Raw genomic sequence first — 22,369 nt, 5'->3', positions numbered from 1 at the left:
AATCTTCTTAACTTCTCTGATCAATCTTTCAACAACTCCATTCTGGTGACTTGCAAGAGGTGGTGAAAATGCCATTGAATTCCCTTTTGTGCAAGAGCATTTTCAATTTGTTTCTTATTCCAATTTGTAATTCCATCCTTGAGAGCTTTACTTCCAGCAATAAAATTCGTACCATTGTCAGAGTACATGTGAGCTGGTCTTGCACGTCGCGAGGCAAAACGAAAAAAGGCTTGTAAAAATGCAGAGGTATCCAAACTCTCTGCAACCTCCAGATGAATTGCTCGAGTAGAAAGACAAGTGAATATAACTCCGTAACGCTTATGTTCGCTTCTGCCCAACTTGACCTTTATAGGACCAAAATAATCAACGAAGCTGTGAAAGAATGGTCTATTTCCTGTACAAAGCCTAACAGCAGGCATATCTGACATCCATTGTTTACCAGGTCTGGCAGATCGAATCTTGCATGGCATGCATTCTCTAAGAACTTTTGCCACCGCTGACTGAAGATGCAATATCCAATATTTTTGTAACAAATAAGCCTGTACTTGATTGCTTCCACAATGTCCATGTTCACAGTGGAAATGATCGATCAGAAGTTTAGTGGCATGGTGATATGGGGGTAAAATTACAGGATTCCTTTGATCAGGTTGTAATTCAGATTGACAAAGCCTGCCTCCAACTCGAAGTATGCCATCAGCCACATATGGATTACACTGCAAAAGTTCTTTAGCAAATGGCGATTTAAGTCTCTTTCTGTCAGAAGGTGGAGGGCCCGAACTCATCATATCTTTAAAATAGCAAAGCTCAGCAGACAACGAATCTGCTTGTATAAGTTTCACAATATTTATAGTTGCATTTTCCCGTTCTGCAACAGTAAAACAACCAGTAACTGGAGAACCAGAACGATGTAGCAATTTCCCAATCATGTAAGTCTTGAATCTTTGAAGCCATATCACAGACGAAACAAGTCTTTCCAAGTCTTTCAAATTTAGAGTAACGTTTCAACAACAGCATAAGTCCAGGTTGGTGTATTGTAGAATTCTTGTCCTTGTAGGAAATCTCATTATAATTAACTTTCACTTCAGAACATATTTTAGAGTCCTCAATTGTTTCAGAAATATGTGAATTTCTCAATGGTTCCTTGCTTCTCAGAAAAGAAGGTCCTTTAAACCAGCAATCAGCTTTGTGGCACTTGTCAGGCATTAGTCCACGACTGGCAATATCTGCTGGATTAGACTTAGTGTCAACATGATGCCATTGTCTAGGTTGAGAAAGCAAGTGAATTGTATTCAATCGATTAGCAACAAAAAATTTGAAACGTTCAGATCGACTGTTTATCATTCGAAGAACTGTCATTGAATCCGTATAGAAAAATACATCTGTTATCACTTCATTCAATTCCAATTTTATGCATCTCGCCAATTCTGTAGCAGCAACCGCTGCAGTCAGTTCAAGACGTGGTATCGTTACAACTTTCTTTGGAGCCACCCTTGACGAGCCTTTAACAAATGCAGTGTGAATGTTTCCTGCATCGTCAATTATTTTCAAATAAGCACAAGTTCCATATGCAAAAGAACTTGCATCACAAAATACATGTAACTGAAAAGTAGATGGAGTAAATCCTTTTGGTCTGTAGCATCTACAAAATGATATCCCATTCAATGAAGGTAATTTAGATGACCATTCTTCCCATTTGTCTCTAAGAGGGCCAGTAATTGTATCATCCCATTGCAATTCTTCATAACAAAGATCTTGCAGAATGATACGAGCTGCAAGTACAAATGGTTGAACATACCCAAGAGGGTCAAATATCTGCGACACCATTGATAATATGCCACGACGAGTAGGAGGACGTTCCTGAATTCTGACGATAACAACAAATTGATCAGTGGCTGCATTCCAATTCAATCCTAAAGTATGACTCACCGCATCATCGCCTAGTTCCAGAGCATGAGCAACGGGAGCCTTGTCTTCCTCAGAAACACATTGTAGAACTTCTGGTTCAATGCCTAAAAATTTAGTTAAGTGGAAACCTCTTGTTGCCAGTAAATCAATAGTTTGTCGAACTAGTGTAGAAGTCTCCTCTACAGTATCCTTTGAAAACAATCCGTCATCTACATAAAAATTAGAGCAAATGCATTGAACAGCGGTCGGATCAGCATTAGATAAATTATCTTCTGCAACCTTTCGTAGGGCAAAGGTTGCAATAGAAGGTGAGCAGGTAGTACCAAAGGCATGAGATAGCATTCTAAATTGAGAAACAGGTTTTGTAGGATAATGTGTAGGGAACCATAGAAAACGAAGAGATTGTGTATCTTCAGGCTTCACGAATATTCTGTGAAACATCTGTCGAATGTCACACGACACAGCAATGGGGTTCAAACGGAAGCGTAGAAGAACTCCAACTAATGAGTTATTGAAATCAGGTCCTGATAGTAAATTCTTGTTCAGTGATTTTCCATCAAACTCTGCTGAACTGTCAAAGACAACACGAAACTTCGATTGTCTTGTTGCATGGTGTGGAATGAACCAGGTTCTCTCTGTAGGTGCCAATTCATCTTCTGGTATCTGTTCAGCATATCCATTCTTTATATATTCATCCAGTTTCTCAATGTACTCTGTGGCAAATTCAGCATCCTTCTCCATTCTTCGCTTGACAGAAATGAGACGTTTGAGAGCTATGTTATAGTTGTACGGTAATTTAATATCATCATATTTCCATAATAAACCAATTTGCAATTGTCCGTCAACTAGGGCTGGGCATTTTCGAATACCTGATAATTTCAGAATCGAATCGAATATTTTTTTCGAATCGAATCTCGAATACTTATAAAAATTTCACCAAATTATCAACTACAAAATTACATGTGACTTTTTTATTGCAATGGGTTCTCCAGATACATGAAATCCTAAAAACACAAAACCTATCACTCAGTCATTTGCTAAGTTGTCACATATGATAAGAAACATGCTTCATCAATAAGTCAGTGGGAAGGAAAAAGTCATATGTCAGAATTGCATTTTAAAAATACAAGAGCTTCCACATGTGATCCGGTGAGGCTTGATCTGAGCTCAGTGGCAGTGTTTCCAGCTGCAGAAAATAATCGCTCACTTGGGGTTGATGTTGCTGTTACACACATATATTTGCCAACAAGCTTGCTCAAGTTTGGATAATTAGCGTTTTGCTCTTTCCACCAAGTGAGGGGGTTTGAACATTCAGAAAGTACTTTGGAACTAAAAAATTTGTTCACTTCATTGGCAACCACTGGGACCTCAGTATCTGCACTGTCATCGGACTCTGATGATTCGAAGGCAAGGCTTATGATGGATGTCGATTGCTGAACTGAAGAAGATGAAGGTTCAGCTTTTCCAACAACTGTCTGTTCAAATAAGACTGTGAGTTCCAATTCGATTGCACTTTTGAGCTGGAAAAAAAGTAAGCATGTCAAAAAAGAAAACAAACTTTAGCCAGATCAACTAGGAATCCTTATTAAGTATGGCCAAAACAAGCAACATTTGGATAAATTTGAAATTTTATGCATTCAATAAATGACAAGTTTTGAATACAGGAATAATTTAGATTAGTTTTCTTATGAAAATCTGCGATTTAGGAACCACAATTGACATCAAAGTCATTGTTCACTAATGTTTATTATACAGTGGGGAAAAAGTCAACTCTATATCTTTAGATATGGTCACTGCAGATATGTCATGAATTATATCTAATCCTGTTGATGCATTTGAAACATGAAGATACACGAAAATTCAATTTGACCTCATTCCAACCAAAATAACATGCTATATTGTTTGTCATGTAGGGCAACAATCTTATTCAGGAAGAAATAACGAGTTACCTGAAGAGACTCCACAGTACGAAGTCCCCGCAGTTTATATCTGGGATCCAGAGCCATTGCCTTCGAGCTGATATCATTAAGATCAATAGGAAATCGCTCCTCCATTTCGCCTTTTCCTTTTTGTCGGAACTGCCGGATTACCAAAAGTTCATCATCTTTCTCGCGTGACAAATGTTTTTTCAATCCCTTGATGTATGGATTCTTTATCGATATCGAGACATATTTCTCGCCTCCTCAAAGATCAGTAGCCTCTGCAAAAGGTTCAAGTACTGGAATCAACTGCTTGAAAATCTCCCAGTCCCCAGGCTTGATTGTAAGAGCGGAGGCTTTGGCGGCATTTGTGATATTTTTATTTCCAAGTATAGCCAAAATTGGCCATTGCAATTCCTGCAACCTTACAAGCATGTTGTAAGTACTGTTCCACCTTGTGGATACATCTATTATGAGTCTTTTGGAGGTAAGCTTCATTTCCTCACACTTTTTCCCCAGTGCACTGGTCGCCAATTCACTTCTCTTAAAATGTTGCACTAGTCGTCGAGCTGCTGCAAGAGGTTTTTCTATGCCGTTTATTCCCAATCCTTTGTTTAAACAAAGTTGGAGAGTGTGCGCTGCACAAGCAACACTAGCCCAACCAAATTTTTCATGAAAAATATCTTTGGCTGCCTTCATATTAGATCCATTATCGCTTACTGCTGCACAGACAGCGTGAGGACTAACACCAAAGTCATTGAGAACTTCTTCTACCCACTCACAAATATTTTTTGCAGTATGTCTATCATCCAAAGGTTTCACACTTAACACACATGAACACAGCTTAAATTTGGCATCAACATAATGGGCTGTAATGCCCAAATATGCTTCCATTTTCACACTAGTCCAAGCATCGAAAGTCAAGCTCATATGCTTAATGTTTTCAAGAACTCTCTTAAGCTCCATCTTTTTTTCACAATATTCTTCCTCTACACGTCGTGTTATGGTCCTCCTGGATGGCAGTGAATAATTTGGTGCAACATGTCCCATTAAGCGCTTGAAATGTGTTCCTTCTATTGTGCTGAGCGGGCGCATATCCTTTACAATAAAATCCACAACTAGAGAAGTAATCTTTTCTTGCTGAGCAGGGAAGATGGGACGAATAAGTTCCAATTTGGACTGTTTACTGGAGGACTCGTCCAAATCACTTCGATTATCAGGGTTCAAACAAATAGTTACATGCCTTCTTTTAATATGGGCTAATATATTACTAGTGGTAGCATGGTAACTAAGTTTGTCTCCGCATCTCTTGCACACGACGTACTGGCGTTCGTCATCGTCTTTGGCTGGGGGAGTAAAGTGGCGCCAAACGGGAGATTTCCTATTCATCATACTGTTGCCGAGTACCGGTATACATTATTCTAGAAACCCCTTTAAAAATACACAATAATTCTGCAAAAAAAGCACGCAAATTAGTCTTCTATACCTTCTCACTTGCAATGTCGGCAATCACAAAAACATACGCAAGTGTAAAACTGCCTGTCCTAACTGACGGCGCAACCGATCTTCCCGCATTCTGAACAAATTACGCGCCATAAAAGCGTGCGTGACAAAATCACGCCGGCGTAGCACGTGCGAGAGATAATATGAGAGAGAAGTTCGGCCGTGTGTCCTGCTCACAGCTGAGAGCAGAGAGAGAGCTTTGGAGAGGTGCAAGTCTGGACATGTTCAAACGCCGCCTACAGATGTGAGAGAAAAAAAAAAACAGCGATCGAAATGTCCCGCCGAGAGATGGCTCCACAAAAAAAAGTCGTTAAATCGCCTCGACCATTGGTGGACAGAAAAAAAAACAAGATGGCGGCGATTCGAAATTCCCTTCTGAACCGATTCGAATAATTTACTATTCGATTCGAAATGCCCAGCCCTACCGTCAACACGCTTCAAAGTATCATTCATAATTTGTGTAGCTCGTTCATCATCCAAAGAAGGTTGTGTTGTTAATGGATCTGCATTCATATCAGCAAAATCATTTCCACAAGTTTGACAGACAGCAATTTCACGGTTAACATCACTCTCATCCAGGATATCATCATGCAATGTGGAACAAATAAAGAAAAAATCACAACCATTCAATTTGCTGCTTTCCGTCCTCTGACAATCTGTCACTTCCGGCTTGGCAATGATTTTGCAATATAGTTCATGGTTGTCAATTGTAGGTGTCTGTGAATTATTACATGCAATTTCTTCCTCCTGCAAATTGTGATCTTTTTCTGGAAGACTTTGAGGTGACATGCAAGTATCGCATGAAGTGTCATTAAATGATAGCAATGGAAGAGTAGTAGAAATAAAATTCACAGCTACATCACTTTGTAAATTCTGTACATCAGATATCATAGGCACAGAAGTGTTAATACAATTCAGAGAATTATTATCAGATTTCATTGATGGATCTTTGCCAAAGAGACACCATCCAAGACATGTAAGCAAGGCTCCTGGAGTACCAGGAGGTCCGACTCGGGAATCAGTAAATGAACAATTACCCAAGGTATCTGCCCCAATTAATAGTTCAACATCGCCATCAATATCTGGGAACTTCAAACCATCCAAATGAGGATATTTGTCAATTATATCCGGCTTTGGCAATGAATCTCTGACGTCAGGAATTTTGTCAAAAGTTAAAGCATTGTGTACTTCAACAATGTTAGTATTATTCACGCCATTTAGGTGAAATGATACTCTTTCTCCAGTATGAACAGCAACACCATTTGTAGTGCGGATCATGCAACGCTCTGGTTTACCAGAAAGGCCAATAGATTTCGCTAGACGAGTAGAGCAAAATGATCTTTGAGATCCTAGATCCAAGAAAGCAATTGTTTTCTTCTTATCACTTGCGTCAGGTAAATGTATTTCAACAGCAACAGCCATGAGTCGAACAGGGCACAAAGTGTTGAGTACAGACATAGAATTCACAGAAGTTGTTTCAGTTTGAGGTGCAGGTAATGGTTCCTTAGAACGCGACTGATGCAACGCAGGCTGCTTGGCTACCTGCTCCAAATGTAACAGAGTGTGGTGAAGTCCACCACACCCTTCTTTTAGACACCTCTTCTCTGAAGGACAACTGCTAGAAAAATGTTTCTTGGATGACATGCAATTGAAGCAAATAGACTGGTCCTTTACAAATTGTCGTCTGTTAGAAATGCTCTTCTCTTTGAATTTGTTACAGCGCATCAGAATGTGATCGCCTTTACAAAGATAGCAAAACAAAGCAGATTTGCCATTCTTGCCAGAGTTATTAGTTTTGTTGTAATTTTGTTTGAAGTTAGGTTCCGGTTTTGGCGTACTTAAAGTGGTAAATGTAGAAAACTTCGATGGACGCTTGTTAATGTATCCTTTATGACCAGATGATTTTGTCGCCAATTCTGCCAGAGTGCGACCATAAAATGTGTTGTACAAACGAGCTCTAGACTCAATAAATTTCAGCAAATGATTGAATGACGGGATTGTGAATGAAGTCCATGTGCCATTCATGACATAGTCAGTACGCATATTAGGAGGTAACCGTTCAAAGATAGCAACAAGATATGCTGGGGCATCGAGTAAATTCCCTGCATTCCAATTGTCAAACACAATAGAACAGTTACGCATCTGTGATGATAGTTTGCAAAGTCCTTTGACGTCATTTACACGAATTTTCGGTCCTTTAGTAAGTTGCTTTATAAATGTGCTGATGATCAGTGATCGATTGCCAAAATGAAATTCTAAAGTATCCTTAGCTGCATGAAATGCTTGTGCTGGGTCATCAGCCATTCGCAAGTGCTTAATTACTTCATATGCCTCACTTTTGCAGTGAGCAAACAATTGTGCCAACAATGTAGAAGGATCAGATGTGAGACGTCCAATTGTGTTATAGAAAGATCTTATAAATGCATGATACTCTAATGCATAGGTTCTCAAAGTGCTCCGTACGGAGCCCCAGGGCTCCGCGAGAGAAACCCAGGGGCTCCGCGAGCTATTCGATTACTCTTCAAAATACTGACTCAAAATTTTGTAACTGTTCAAAGAAGCAATGACAGCTTTGATAAAATCTGACAACAATATAGTCTCGGAATATATGGTAAAGAGGCGGAATTAAATAATGACATTATTTATAAGCAGTGTCGCAGCCAGGATTCTTAAGAGGGAGGTGGTCTAAAATTGGAATCGGAAATTTCCGCGCAACATTCTTCGCGATTAAAAAAACGGATAACGAGATTTCTGTTGCGTAAAATATTCAATCCATGACCGATGGAGCATTTAACGTGTCTCGTCGTTATAATGTCGTTACTCACGTTTGATTCGAGATTACTATTATGATTACTAAAATGAAAGAATACTATTCTAAAATAACATAAAATATGTCATAAACTGCCAACTATAAATAAATTGGGGTCGTATTTTTGCGATCTTGGGATTTGTCAAACTTGATTGTTCTTTCGCACTTGAGATTATTTTTAAGCAAGATATCGCCGTTTAAAAAATCACAATGTCTGGGCAAAATACGAACAATTGAAAATTATTTTATTGCATTCAGCTCCGTCGGTAGTTTCAGAATGAAAAAAGGTACACCGCGGATCGCGCTCACAATTGATTGCGTGCGGCTGCGTCGGTAGTTTCAGAATAGGGAAAAAAAAAGGAAATACGTGGGAACAATTGACTGTGTTTCGATTTCGCAGTTACTACGCTTACATAACACCAACTTTTGTGATTTACAATGTCTATAAAAGCGTTTTCAATCTGAGGTAAGTCTGCTGAAACCTGCTGTGTCTGCTGTGATCTTCCATTTTAAATTTCAGTTGTAATATTTTAGAATGCCATTTTTCAATCAAGAAATTTGAGTTGTGGATTTACCTCTTTATTGATTATTATTTTTAGCATTTCGTCGCCGATGACAATAATATGGTAACATGTTTTTCACATTGAACTCATAATTCCCCATAAGAACAAAAAAGCAATTTTACGTCGTCATTGTGTAACAATACATGTATATGCCGAGGGAAATATTTGATTTAGGGAGAATAAACACCGGCGTAAAGATGTTTAAAACACGCCATGCTGACGAAAAAAATCGGCGATTGTAACAAAATGAAATCGCGAACGTTATTAACGGCCTTTTATGTCTTCCAAAAATGTCAAAAGAGAAAAGATTCGACCCCTAATTTATTAATATGTTCGTCAAGTGTCAAATTTACAGCTTTAGTATGAAATTTAGATTTATTTATGACTTGTGTTAACCCTATTAAAAAAGGTTCAGCATTTAAAATAAGTAAAGTACATTTAACTTGCTCAGGAATATTAATCTGAAAGTAACAATTTTAACATTTATTTTGGGGCTCCGCGAATAATATTCAACCTTTCAAGGGCTCCGCAACATCAAAAGTTTGAGAACCCCTGCTCTAATGGATCACCAGCAAATTCTACTTTATCCAATGCTGGCAAGCGGAATTCTTGTTGAATATTTCTTCCCAGAAGGTACAAATCATCTTTGCTGGCAGCTTGATGATGGATAACGTTAGGGGAAGGTAAGGAAGGTTGTCTCATAACGGTAGGATGAGGTAATTGTGAGCTTGACATATAAGGAGGTATGAAAGATGGAATTGTGGCAGTATTTGTGCACGAGGCATTTGAAATGGTAGGATGAGGAAAGTATGGTCCTACAGGTCTTGTTAAGGGAGGTAACACTGATGTTATCTGCTGAGATGAGTTTGTATAAACAGGGCCTGGAGGCAAACTACTAACAGTGGTAATAGTATTTGGCCCAGCCTGTGGAAAACTACTACAAAATGTTGAAAAATAAGCACTAGTATGGGCCTGCGATACAACAGGCATAGTTACATTAACATGAGAAAATATGTCTGGCCTATTGTAATCTAAAGACATAGTATCAGCTGGCGCAATACGCCGCTGTGGGACAGAAATTATAGGTTGTGAATACACCGGCCCCGTAAACCTATCAGGGACAGTAATAACAGCTGTGCTAATCACAGGGGTAGGTATAATGGCAGAAAAATTATTGTCAACAAAATTAGGTGCACTGTATGGCAACTGTGAAATATTTGCATTAGAAAATTGGTTAGACTCTACAACACTGCATGGGGTTGAAGACTGAACTGCATTAACAGTAGAGAAAGAATAAAACGATGGTTGTAAAACATTAAAAGACGAATTCAAATAAGAACGTATACCTGAATTTTCCAAATTACTGTTAGACAAAAGTGGAACTGAACTAGGTCTCTGACTCACTTCAGTTGAATGTCAAAAAGTTACATCCCGTGCTGAGATGACGGTGTCAACATCCAAAACCGAATTGGAAGTGGAAGAGTCTCTGTCACTTGCCAGTTCATCAAGCAGTTGAGCTTGTTGTTCTTTAAACTTTGCTTTCATCTCTGCTAATCTTTGCTTTTGCGCTGCTAGTTGTCCTTCTTGTATTGCTAGTTCTTTTTCTTGTAATGCTTCAAGTTTCAACATTCTTGATTTCTCCAATCTTCTATAAGATGATGAAGAAGATTTAGTTTTCGACGAATGAGATATTTGTCCATGACCCTTCTTTTCAACACTGGCCTCCCACTTCAGAGCACTTCGATGATAATGCAGTGAAAAAATCTGTACCAAAGTTGCTGGTTCAATTCATTAGTTGGATTACTGGGTTAATCTCTGATCCTTTTTGTGTAGAAGTAGAAGAAAGAATGTCAAAAAAAAATCTACTCCATCTGCCAGGATATTGTTTACCTATCCAAGGGCGGAAGAATGCACATGCCCAAGCACATGTCACTTGCTATGGCAGTCCGTCATTTGACTGGATCAGCCTCGTTGATTACCCTCCTCAACGGTCTGGGGCACTGTGTGTCCAATACTCTTGTTTTAGAATACGACACTGCTCTGGCCACCTTACAAGAGCTGAAGGGTCCCATCTCTATTCCATCATGTATCAAATCGGCCTGTGACGCTTGTGTGGGATAATAACGATTTTGGGGAAGAGTGGAAAGGGCACCACTCATAATACTAATGGTATAATAGTACAGAGAACTATTCCTGAAGGTGAACAAGTATCTGGGTATTTGGAACCTACAGCAGGACTTTCACGTGATAGAAAACGCTCATTTCAGCCTTCATCTTCTGGTCTAGTTGCATATCGTGGACAAAAGAAAGCCGCACCGCAACAGATTGATGAGAGCGTAGTGACAACTAGATGCAGTTTTGTGGTACAGGAATATGCCCGAAAGCTTGACCAGGCCTATATTCTCACAAGGATTCCAGGGGACAGCGAAGAATCTTTTTTTTCCTACATGGACAGGATTTAATACAAAGCTGGTGCAAAATATTCCCCTTTTATCATCTGTAGGATATTTGCCTGTAATTGATGCAAGCCCTACAGAAATGGACACGGTCTTGACTGTCCTGGAACGAAGTGTTCAGATTGCAGATAAACTCAAGTTGCAGACAATAGTAATTGTTTTCGATCAGGCTATTTACTCTAAGGCTCAGACAATACGGTGGCAGACGAAACTATTTAAAAACAGAACCGTTCTTCGACTTGGTGAATTTCACACTGCTATGACTTACTTAGCTTGCATAGGTAAGTGGTTTGGCGATGCAGGCCTTCGTGATATAATCATCGAAGCAGAACTTCGTGCAGAAGGTTCTCTCACTGGGGTGCTAAGTGGACATCATTATAATCGAAGCGTAAGGTGCCACAAGCTGATTTATGAAGCTCTTCATCGTCTTAGATGGCAGTCTTTCCTAGAGGAAATTTCAGAAACTGATTACAATCTTGTGAAAAAAGTCATATCTGACTTGAAAGAACATTTCCCTTCGCATATGTATGCAGAAGTTGCTGTCTCACCTGAGTACAACACTGTGTACCAGAAATATGTTGGATTTATCAAGTCAAAATCAAAATGCCCAACTTTCAGGTTCTGGTCTTCTTACCTTGAGATGATTGAAAGTCTTCTTCTTTTTCTGCGTGCCACAAAAGAAGGGAACTGGGCATTGCATTTGCCTGCTGTCCGTGCCATGTGTCCATGGATGTTTATCACTAACCGCAACAAATATGCCCGATACTTACCAATATATTATCTTGAGATGATGTCTCTTCAAGAGACCCACCCAGATGTTCATAACATGTTTGTAAATGGAGAATTTGTGGTTCAGAGACAAGCACGCTATGGATTTTCACAAGTTGCATGCGATATGGCAATAGAGCAAACGTGCAACAGAGATACAAAAACGAAAGGTGGAATGGTAGGATTCACCCTCAACAAAGGTGCTTCTCAGAGGTGGATATTATCACACCCAGAAAGGGCACAAATAACAAAGGCATGCTTTGGGTATGCTGGGAGAGACTCGCAAGGGCGTGATAGGAAAGATCTTGATAAACCTTATTCTGTACGAGAAGAATCAGCCATTTGTCGCATTATTGAGTGTATGGAAGGTTTTATAAACCCCTTTTCACGTGAATCTGAGGATCTTATACATATTGTTTCAGGAGTCGTAGTTCCCGAAATAATTGCCAGTGATATTATGACTGCTGAAGAGAGAGGAAGATTCTGCTTCACTCAGTTCTGCAAAGATCGGCTTTTATCAAACAAGAAAAGTTTTCATGATACTATAAGTAATTTGAAATTAAAATCGTTTTCAAGTGTTGGAAAATAATTAAGACCAAATGCAGTCAAAAGGAGATGGATTTAAAGTCTGAAAGAAATCTGATGGCGCGTCTTGCAATCATAGGAAGAGAGAGAGGTATCAAGATTGAGGATTTGCTCAAATACTCTCTTGGCCCTTTGCCCTTGTCGTTGGCATACACAGACGGAGGCCTAATGAGGACATCCAAAGCAAAACTGATGCGTATACCATCTTCTATTGCTAAAGGATTACCAAGCGAATCAGTTTGGATACTAGATGCAATGGCTGTTCTACAAAGCATCAACCACAGGAATATTCCCAAAACATTTGGAGATCTTGCAGCACTATACCTTTTGAAGTTGGTGAAAATTGCCCAGGAAAGTTGTGCAAAGGTTGTGCATCTTGTAATGGATAGATACCCCTCAATAAGCATTAAGAACGCAGAAAGACATCGGAGGGCTAAGCATCAAGCTGTTTGCCAAACAAGAGAAAATGAAATTTATTCAGAGAGCCAGAGGATACCACTCCAGTGGAAAAAGTACTTATCCTGCGGAAAAAACAAGGAGCTCCTGATGGAATTTTTTATTATATCTTGGAGTCAGAATGTCCAAAGTCTTGACTTCACACTGTTTATCGGCTATGCGGAATCTTGTCTGAAAATTTGCTTTGCTAGTACATCGCATACTCCAACAATCGCAAGAGTAGATGAATTGGAATGCTCTCATGAAGAGGCTGACACCCGCCTAATGCTTCACGCTAAGTTTGCCGCTAACTCTTGCAACTCTATAGTAATCCAGTCACCAGACACGGACGTGCTCATACTGTGCATTGCAAAATATGACAATTTGGGTTGTTCTCTTTGGTTTGAAACTGGCGGTGCCAAAGGTAGACGGGTTATTGATGTTGGTGCCATACATTGTTATCTGAGCCAAATCCACCCATCGGCTCCAATGGCAATGGTAGGAGCACATGCATTCACTGGCTGTGATAGCGTGTCCTCCTTTTATGGAAAAGGAAAAGTGAAGCCCATCAAACTGGTGTTGGAGGAGTCAAAATTCATTGAGTTTTTTGCTCAACTAGGAAGATCTTTTGACGTTAACGAGGCATCAATGAATAGAGCTGAGGAATTTGTTTGCTCGCTGTATGGAGAGAATATGAAAAATGTAAACGATGCCAGGGCACGTCTTTTCAAAACAGGCAAACACATGGATCACACCCTTCCACCCAACAGTGATTCACTAAAGGAGCATGTTCTGAGGGCAAATTACCAGGCAGCAATTCATCACCTTTGCCTAGAACCAAAGCCAATTATTCCTTCACCTATTGGCCATGGATGGGTTCTTGATGATGGCGTTTTGCAAGTTAAATGGATGGATCTACTTCCAGCCCCCAAATCAGTTCTTGAGTTGGCAAACTGCAAGTGCAAGAAGAATAGGTGCCAAACTAATTTATGCACATGTGCCAAAAACAACCTCAATTGTACAGAATTTTGTTTTTGTGTTGACTGCCAAAACCAGTGTGAACTAATAGAGGAAAAGTCGATTTTCGAAACCGAGACAGATGAAAATGAATTAGATATTGAAATTATAATTTATTAGATTCTTACAGATATGTGATAGTGTCATTCATTCATTCAATTTTCTTGACTTTTCGGTGTCAATTTCTCTTTTTTCAGTATTAGTGTTTTTGTGACTTCATTGCATAAAAATAAATGCGCTTGATGGCTTTTATAAAATAAATGCAACATCTTATACCGTTCTTTGTTGCTTGTGCGAGGGAGGCTAATTTTGGTCAGACAAAACGCTGCAGAAGTACATTAGTGTTAAATGCAGCTGGGCTCTTGAATTGCATAGTTCTTTTGCTGTATTGTAAACCTATGGTTATTGATTTTCTGGGAACCACCTTATATCGAATTTAGCACCAGGGTTTTAACCGATTAACTTGTGTTTTTGTGCTTAAGGTGATAATTTGTGATTTTATCGCATAAAAAATTGATGCGTTCGATGGCATATATGAAATGAAAGCGACGTTCCATGCTCTGTCATTTTAAGCCTATGATCTTTGATTTTCGGGGAATCCCCTTGATATCCAACTTCTGCATCACGATTTTTGAAGCCTGATTTACAGAAAATGTGCAACTTCCGTTAGTGGGAACAAGCTGTAATGCGTTCAGTATGTTCATTTTGATACAAAACTGAAGAATAAAAATAGTTACCAGATGTGCGCTACGAAACTCAGTTTCTAGGCGTTTTTCAGGGCCTCGGCTCGCGGCCTATAAGAGCTAATGTTAAAATTGTTTGGTTTACATCACTTTTCTTTTTGCGCGTAGGATGGGTTTTTAATGAATAAGGTATATTACGGTAATCAACGTCGACAGAATTCAGATACTTTTTTTCGTCATGCAAGAAACATTGTAAACACAAACAATATTAAATCGAGGCAAAAGAAAAAAAAACACAATGTTTCAACTGCAATTAAACGAGGAGCCGCGAAAGACTAGTCGAAAGTCATCGACACCATAAATGCTGAGTTAAGCAGCAGCTATATTCTATCTATATATCCCTCCTAACTTTTCTAGCCGGTGTTACATTAGACCAGGGGTCACCAAACTTTTTTGACCGCGGGCCGGGTATGACTCAAATTGTGTTGAAACGGGCCGGATGAATATTTTTGTCAATGCAATACAATAAATTCACAAATGTTGGGAATATCGCAGAATATAGATCGAGAACATCCTAGGAAAAAAAATTAACAAGATTTCTATATCTAGACAATTATCCTGAGTTTAGCTGTTATCAAAACGTTGCCGTCATGAATTAGAAATGTTACAAAATCCGCGGCAAAAAATGTACGCATCACGTCTGCTCGTAAATATATACTACTACGGCCTGCTAAGTACCGTTACGCCGAGTTGAAATACCTCTCATAAAAACGACTACCTGCTGTAGCTTGGAATTCTATGAAATTTTGACATAATTTAGATAAAATAAACAACTATTATCTGGTATTTGATTTTTTTCATTAGCGCATAAATTTCCCAACATTCGACGCTTTTAAAAATTACGCTCCAGTTATACGTAGTGCAAATTAATGATATTGTCTATGGACACCAATAAAATGTATGTGGACGTGTGTATTTCTTTCCTAACTTGATACAATTTTTATGAAGTTCGTACAATCAGCACATCGTTAATTATTACCCACAATGAACCACTGTCAAACTATCATGCACAACTCCAGCGTTTATTTGCGACGATCTTTCGGCGGTGTCAATGATCGTTGCCAGAATAAAATTCTGAAATAGTCTCAATATACCATAGATGTGACGCACATCGAAAGATTAGTGATTGATATGTGTTATTTTTCCATATTTAGTTCAGTTCTTATCGAAAAAGTAATACAATCATTATGGAAAAAATTGACCTGTCGGGCGATACTAAAATTCCGATATCTCCGTTATTTCTTGACCGTTTATTATAAACTTGGTATTGTTTTCTATTTTTACTCAGATCTTTCAACTGAAGCAGTTTTTATTTAAATCGGATGGACTTCAATTTTTTTGTAACATACCTACAATATCCTCATTAAAGCAGTACAAAAGTTAGTGTGGCGTTTGAAATTGGAGCAGTACGCGAGGGATTACAGTACTGCACAAAATGCACATTCGACGTTTATTTTATCACAAAAAACAAACAGTTTCGTCGAAAGCACGCGCCACGAGTGTAGAAGTGTATCGCAGAAAACGTTACGTACTGGTAGCATTCAAAGTCGCAAAAACGAAGTTTTGTTTACAACCACGACTGAAAATCTGTCAGGGTGACGAAAGTGTCTGAGCGGACGCGGAAAGGCCTATTATTACGTCACTTTTTTGCATCTTGCCGATTGGCAAACGTTACGAAAAAACAAAGACGACGATGCTCGTGAAAATCTCCCTTGGAAAAAAATTTAGCCATTTTTGTGTGTTATTGCGGACCGGATAAAATGACGCCGCGGGCCGGATAAAATGACGTCGCGGGCCGGATCCGGCCCGCGGGCCGTAGTTTGGTGACCCCTGCATTAGACCATAGGTTCTCAAAATGCTCCGTACGGAGCCCCAGGGCTCCGCGAGAGAAACCTAGGGGCTCCGCAAGCTATTCGATTACTTTTCAAAATACTGACTTGGCTAATTTAAAACTGTTCTAAGAAGCAATAACAGCTTTGATAAAATTTGACAACAATAAAGCCTCAAAATATGGCAAAGTGGCGGAATTAAAAAATGACATTATTTATAAGCAGGAGCGCAGCCAGGATTCTTATACTTAAGCAAAATATCGCCGTTTGAAAAATCACAAGGTCTCGGCAAAATACGAACGAATGAAATTTGATTTAGTGCATGCGGCCCCGTCGGTAGTTTCAGAAAGAAAAAATGGTACATCGCGGGCATAATTGACTGTGTTTCAATTTCGCAGTTACTACGATGAATAACCAAAGAAAACCTAACATAACACCAAATTTTGTGATTTACAATGTCCATAAAAGCGTTTTTATTCTGCGTGAGTCTGCTGAAACAAAACTTATGGTGTTATCTTCTATTTTAAGTTTTAGTTCTAATATTTTAGAATGCCGCTTTTCAACCAAGCAATTTGAATTGCGGATTTACCTCTTCATTAACTATTATTTTTAACATTTCGTCGCCGATGATTATAATATGGTAACATGTTTTTCACATTGAACTTATAATTTCCCACGAGAAAGAAAAAGCAATTATCCATCGTCATGTATATGCCGAAGGAAATTATTTATTTAGAGAGAATAAACACCGGCGTAAGGACGTTTGAGGTTGAAAAACACGCCACGCTGACGAAAACAATCGGCGATTGTAACAAAATGCAATCGCGCACGTTATAGGACGGCCTTTTGAGTCTTCCAAAAATGTCAAGCGGGAAAAAGATCCGACCCCTAATTTAATATGTCTGTCATGTGTCAAATTTACAGCTTCAGTATATACAATGTATCTTTGAAATGTAGATTTATTTATGACTTGTATTAACCTTATAAAGGTTTAGCATTTAAATTGAGTAAAGTACGTTTAACTTACTCAGGAATATTAATCGGAAAGAAACAATTTTAACATTTATTTTGGGGCTCCGTGAATAATAGTCAACCTTTTCAAGGGCTCCGCAACACAAAAAGTTTGAGAACCCCTGCATTAGACGATCTAACATATATCCAGCCAATGCAAGCGTGGAAAATCTAGTTAAAACACCTTCAGATCAGGTTCAAAAAAGCGCCGATTTTAAGTCGAGATTTGCGTCACAGAAAGTTAAACTGCCTTTCTGATCTTGACTTGAACCGCCGATTCGAGGTTAAAGTACCTTTTTGATCTCAACCCTAAGTAAGAGCGCAAACAAACGGTGAAAGTTGAATATAAATATTTTCTGACTTTGGAAAAGCCTGTATTACTGTTTTTTCATATTTCAATAAATAGCGGAGAGCGCTAACGGCATCCGCTAAATTCATGTAGGTAGACCAAGAATAACTACTTTGCAAATGGCACCAATGACATTAATCAATGTTTAATGTCATTGTTGGTACTTTCGAAGTGGCCGATCATCCTGTTGATTGATAACATTCTGGATTGCGCACCACACCCTAAATTGTCACACCCTAAATTGTCGAAATAATATCAGTAAAACTAATGATAGACCAAAGTATAGTCACTTTGTGACAGACGACAATCGAGAGCTTCGTCTGAAGCCTAGCAACGAGAGCGACACTTGGCGATGGCTTATTACGTGTACACGTTTGTAAATTGCGTGTAAACGTTCAAAACTGACTGTTTTTAAGCGACACTACAACTAAAAAATTCTATTGATTGGGAAATAATAAAACATGCGAAATCAGCATTACGAAATTTGACGTTTTTTTTTGCAAGATTTCCACGTCAGTCATCAAGCAAGCCTTCTGCGCATTATTGATCCACTTTTATGGTTTCAACTTTAGTCTCCGTTATCAGCAATCATTCCCGAGTCAAATGATACATATCCCTCATATCGTGCTTCAAAACATTACACTTTAACGGAGTATGGTTTTCCTTCACCCATTAAGACATGCGTCGGAACAAAAGATTAGTCGATCGTTTACTATCTGCAGCATAACAATGGTCATTTTGATCCATTGTTGAAGATAAGGATAATTATTGATGCTTTGACCACTGGCTCGCTAAGAAGGAGAGGACCAATTGAAATTAGGGATTCATAAATACAGTGCGACTTGGATTCTCTCTGGTGGTTAGCATGTTTCGAACCATTTATTTGTATTCAACAATATATATGATAACAAAGGTTCATGTATTGCAACGGTGCAAACTCATAACCTTTATATCAGTAATCTTTCACTCTTTATTTTGTGCTTCCGACAAAGCTATGAACAAACTTGCAATTCGTTCATTCCAATCTGTCCTTCCCCCCTTCTCTAGTTGGGATTGGTAACCTTGCTTTGGAAAACATACAAATGCACAGACACAGGATATATAATAGGTATCCTGGAAGATTACACCATAAATTTAGTTAATATCAGCGTTTCAATTTATTAATTAAAAAAATATTATTGTATGAGTGGGACATATACTGTGTGGCCTTATTCTCCATGCTATTAAACATACTTCAGCAAAATAATGTATAGATTTTTTATTTTGAAAACTCCATAATACAAAAATTAAAAAGTCGAGAATTCTGGAGAGCGAGCACAACCTTTACCACATGAGAAATATAATTTCAAGTATCACTCAAAATAAACACATACCTGACTAAAAGCAAGCTCAGGCCTAAAATAAATGTACAAAAAATGATAGACAAATCCAGAAGATGACCAAATACCAACAGGATAAACAAATAGTATATGGAGAAGAAGTTCTTGCTATATATGGTGTTCCTATATTTATGCAATAAATAATGTTAGTTAATAACTTTAATACTCCATGGATGAGAAAAAATAAGCAATACCTAATTCCAAACAATGTAATATATGCAAGTAAGCACTACAGTGATGAAGTTAGACCACAGTTTTTTAAACTGGCGACAGAGGAGCTTGACAAATATGTGAAATGTGGTTCTATCTATCTCCCCTTGTGTTGCTAGTATAGACCAGAGTTGAGTGCGGGCTGTAGTTTGCCCATGTCAGTCATGTAGCTTCTTACCTCTCCTCGCGAGTCTGTGACAGATCTAACATTGCATAAAACGTGAAATGAATCATAGGCATGCAGACAAGACACACACAAAAACTTTTTACAATTTGTTCTAAACATAGTTTTGGTTCCTCGACTAGAATGAAAAGTACAAAATTCTCATAGAAAAGGGGGGCAAAGGCAATAGGCCATTCATTTCATATCAATAGAATAAAACAGTTTAAAGCAAGTATGCATCACTGCTAAACTTTTGAACAGGCGCTTTGAACAAGATTTCGACTCTTTAAGATATTCAAGGCAAGATGTTTCCAGTACAAAAGTTATTTCGGAACAGGCAGCTCAAAGTGGTTCTTAATTACAGAATGAAACAGCTTTATGAAAGACGCAAAAGTGCTTCTCAAAGCCCAAATAAAAAACATTTTTGTTTGTTTTAAATATTCACTCTGAATAAGATTTAGGCTCTTTATGACTTCAAAAGCAAGATAATTCAGGTGCAAAAATTTCGGAATAAGCAGCTAAAAGTGGTCGTTAGGGGTTTGTAAAGGATTCTCAAGAAAAACCTTTTTGGGATGTTTTGAACATTTACTCTGAAAAAACTGCTGTCTGAATTTCAGATTCAAAAGAAAAGGTAGTGAGATAAGTTGATTGATTTAGCAGCTATCACAATTATATATTATATGAATTCATTACAAGATAGCATAATAAGAACACTTTTCGGTAGAAGATATCTAATAAAATGAAAAACAATTTTGGGATGTTTTAAACATTTACTCTGAAAATGACTTGGGCTCTCTGAATTTCAGATCCAAAGTTATCTAAGCAGCTGTCGCAATTTTATTTGATATGAATTCGTTACATTATAGCGTAATAAGTACACTTTTCGGAGATCCCGAAGTATGTGCACCAAGATGGCGCACAACCTGAAAAAAGCTTGTGTACCAGGTTCGGGTTCAGGCTGTGCGCCATCTTGATGCACATACTTTAGGAGCGCTCACTTTTCAATAGAAGATATCAAATAAAAATGAATACCCAATACTAGCTCAAAACTGTATTATGGCAAATTTTCTTATTAATATATTCTTTCAGTAATATTGCACCCTCTTTTGAGTATTTGGCACTTGAAAACGAAATTTTGTTTCAACAACTTGGAAATGAATAATTTTGCGTGTTGAGAGTTTTTGATGAAGTAATTTAAACAACACATGATAAGGATTCCAAATCACACATATATAAATTGTCATGGACGTTGCTTTATTTTGTTATTTTTTCATTCAATGTTATTATTGGTTTTCCCTAAAGAACCCCATGTGCAATAGTATAACATTCTTTCGTGAATAATGAGCATTACCGTATATAACAGCGGTTCCCAAACTATGGGTCGCGACCCACTTTTTTTTTTGGAAAAGGTCTTTTGTGTTCATTTATCAAAAATAAAATTACATTGTAGAAAATCACGAGATTATTTAGTAAACATATAAAAACCGACATCAATTGTTTTTATTTGTATTTCCTATACAAAAATCAAGTGACAAATAACATAATTGTGATTGTGATATCACACAATCTTGAATAGTGGTGTGATCTTCACCTTACTTCAGGTCATTGAACCTTTCCTCTCCCACACACCTTAAATTTATTTTAAGGGTAGGGTTTAATTAAAATCACTTTTAAAATTCAAATTAGGTCTTGTTTTCAGGCCAGGTCTTATTTTCGAGGAAACACGGTAGTTTTGCGATGATTAGCCATTGCTGTGTTCCGTGTTATGTCATAAAAAAAACAAAAGAAAATAGAACCAACAAAGATATTTTGTTGTGTAGGTGCGCTGCAACTGGCAGTTGTAGTTTTGACTTTACTTAGAAGCAGTTGTAACTTTACTTTTATATTACTTAGTCCTCAATATAATGGATAATGGATTTATAAAGGTAAATGGGTCGCCATTAGCTGTGGTAATAAATAAGGGGTCCCAGCTCTGAAGAGTTAGGGAACCACTGGTATATAATCTATAAACTTTGAAATTGTATAAATAAAAGTGAGCCTAATACTGCTAAAACAAAATAATCCATAAATAGTTGCAAATTTGATATTTTTGGCTAACTTAATAGACATATTATTAGATTTATATAATAGACATACAATATCAAAAACATGTATCATTATGTAATATAATATTATAACCCTCATATAGGACTGGCAGTAAATTGTTAGTCTGTTGATCAGTCAAGCACCAATATGTAGCAAATGTACAATTTAGTAATAAATAGGTAGCACAACCTATTTCGATCTACACAGTAACTGAAATGTTGAAACAGTTACATGTACGTCAATAAATTAAACAAAAAAAATATTGTAAAAATTGACGGAGAAATTGACTGTGTAAGATTTACATGCGTCAGTGGTTCATGTTGGGATTGAAGAAGGCTGGTAGAAATAAATCAAGAATACAAAATTTACCTAATGTAAATAATCAATATACAGAATGTCCATAAAGTCCCTTCACAATTTCAGATTTGTTATGATGTCAGTTCTCAATATATCTTAACCGTTTTTATTCAGTAATTGTTTGAGTATTTTGACTTCATTTGATACATCTATGTGCAATCATTGACAAATTTTAAAAAAGGGTGCCGGTATAAAAGGTGCCCATAACTTTGATCAGAAATAAGTTTCCTTACTACCGAGTGTCTCCTTTACTTCTGAGTGAGTGCCTGTAACTTTGCTCAGA

General features: G+C 37.9%; 3 protein-coding genes across 3 annotated transcripts; all 3 read right to left on the bottom strand.

The window, feature by feature from the left end:
• Positions 1-20: 20 nt before the first annotated feature.
• LOC144424252 (uncharacterized) lies at positions 21-785 on the bottom strand. Its single transcript, XM_078113374.1, has one exon. It carries the CDS (start codon positions 783-785, stop codon positions 21-23), a length of 765 nt encoding a protein of 254 aa, XP_077969500.1.
• A 19-nt stretch (positions 786-804) lies between these two features.
• LOC144424251 (uncharacterized) lies at positions 805-2,646 on the bottom strand. The gene has a single exon (XM_078113373.1). It carries the CDS (start codon positions 2,644-2,646, stop codon positions 805-807), a length of 1,842 nt encoding a protein of 613 aa, XP_077969499.1.
• Positions 2,647-2,769: 123 nt separating this feature from the next.
• Positions 2,770-3,983, bottom strand: LOC144424640 (zinc finger BED domain-containing protein 4-like). The gene is made up of 2 exons (XM_078114115.1): positions 3,855-3,983; positions 2,770-3,425 (listed from the first exon to the last, which is right to left on the bottom strand). The coding sequence occupies exons 1-2, from the start codon at positions 3,957-3,959 to the stop codon at positions 3,003-3,005; spliced, it is 528 nt and encodes a 175-aa protein (XP_077970241.1). The 5' UTR covers positions 3,960-3,983; the 3' UTR covers positions 2,770-3,002.
• Between the last annotated feature and the right edge of the window lie 18,386 nt (positions 3,984-22,369).

The sequence above is a fragment of the Styela clava genome, chromosome 6 (genome assembly GCF_964204865.1).
Source record: "Styela clava chromosome 6, kaStyClav1.hap1.2, whole genome shotgun sequence".
Taxonomy (NCBI): domain Eukaryota; kingdom Metazoa; phylum Chordata; class Ascidiacea; order Stolidobranchia; family Styelidae; genus Styela; species Styela clava.
This window is presented reverse-complemented; position numbering and strand designations above follow the sequence as displayed.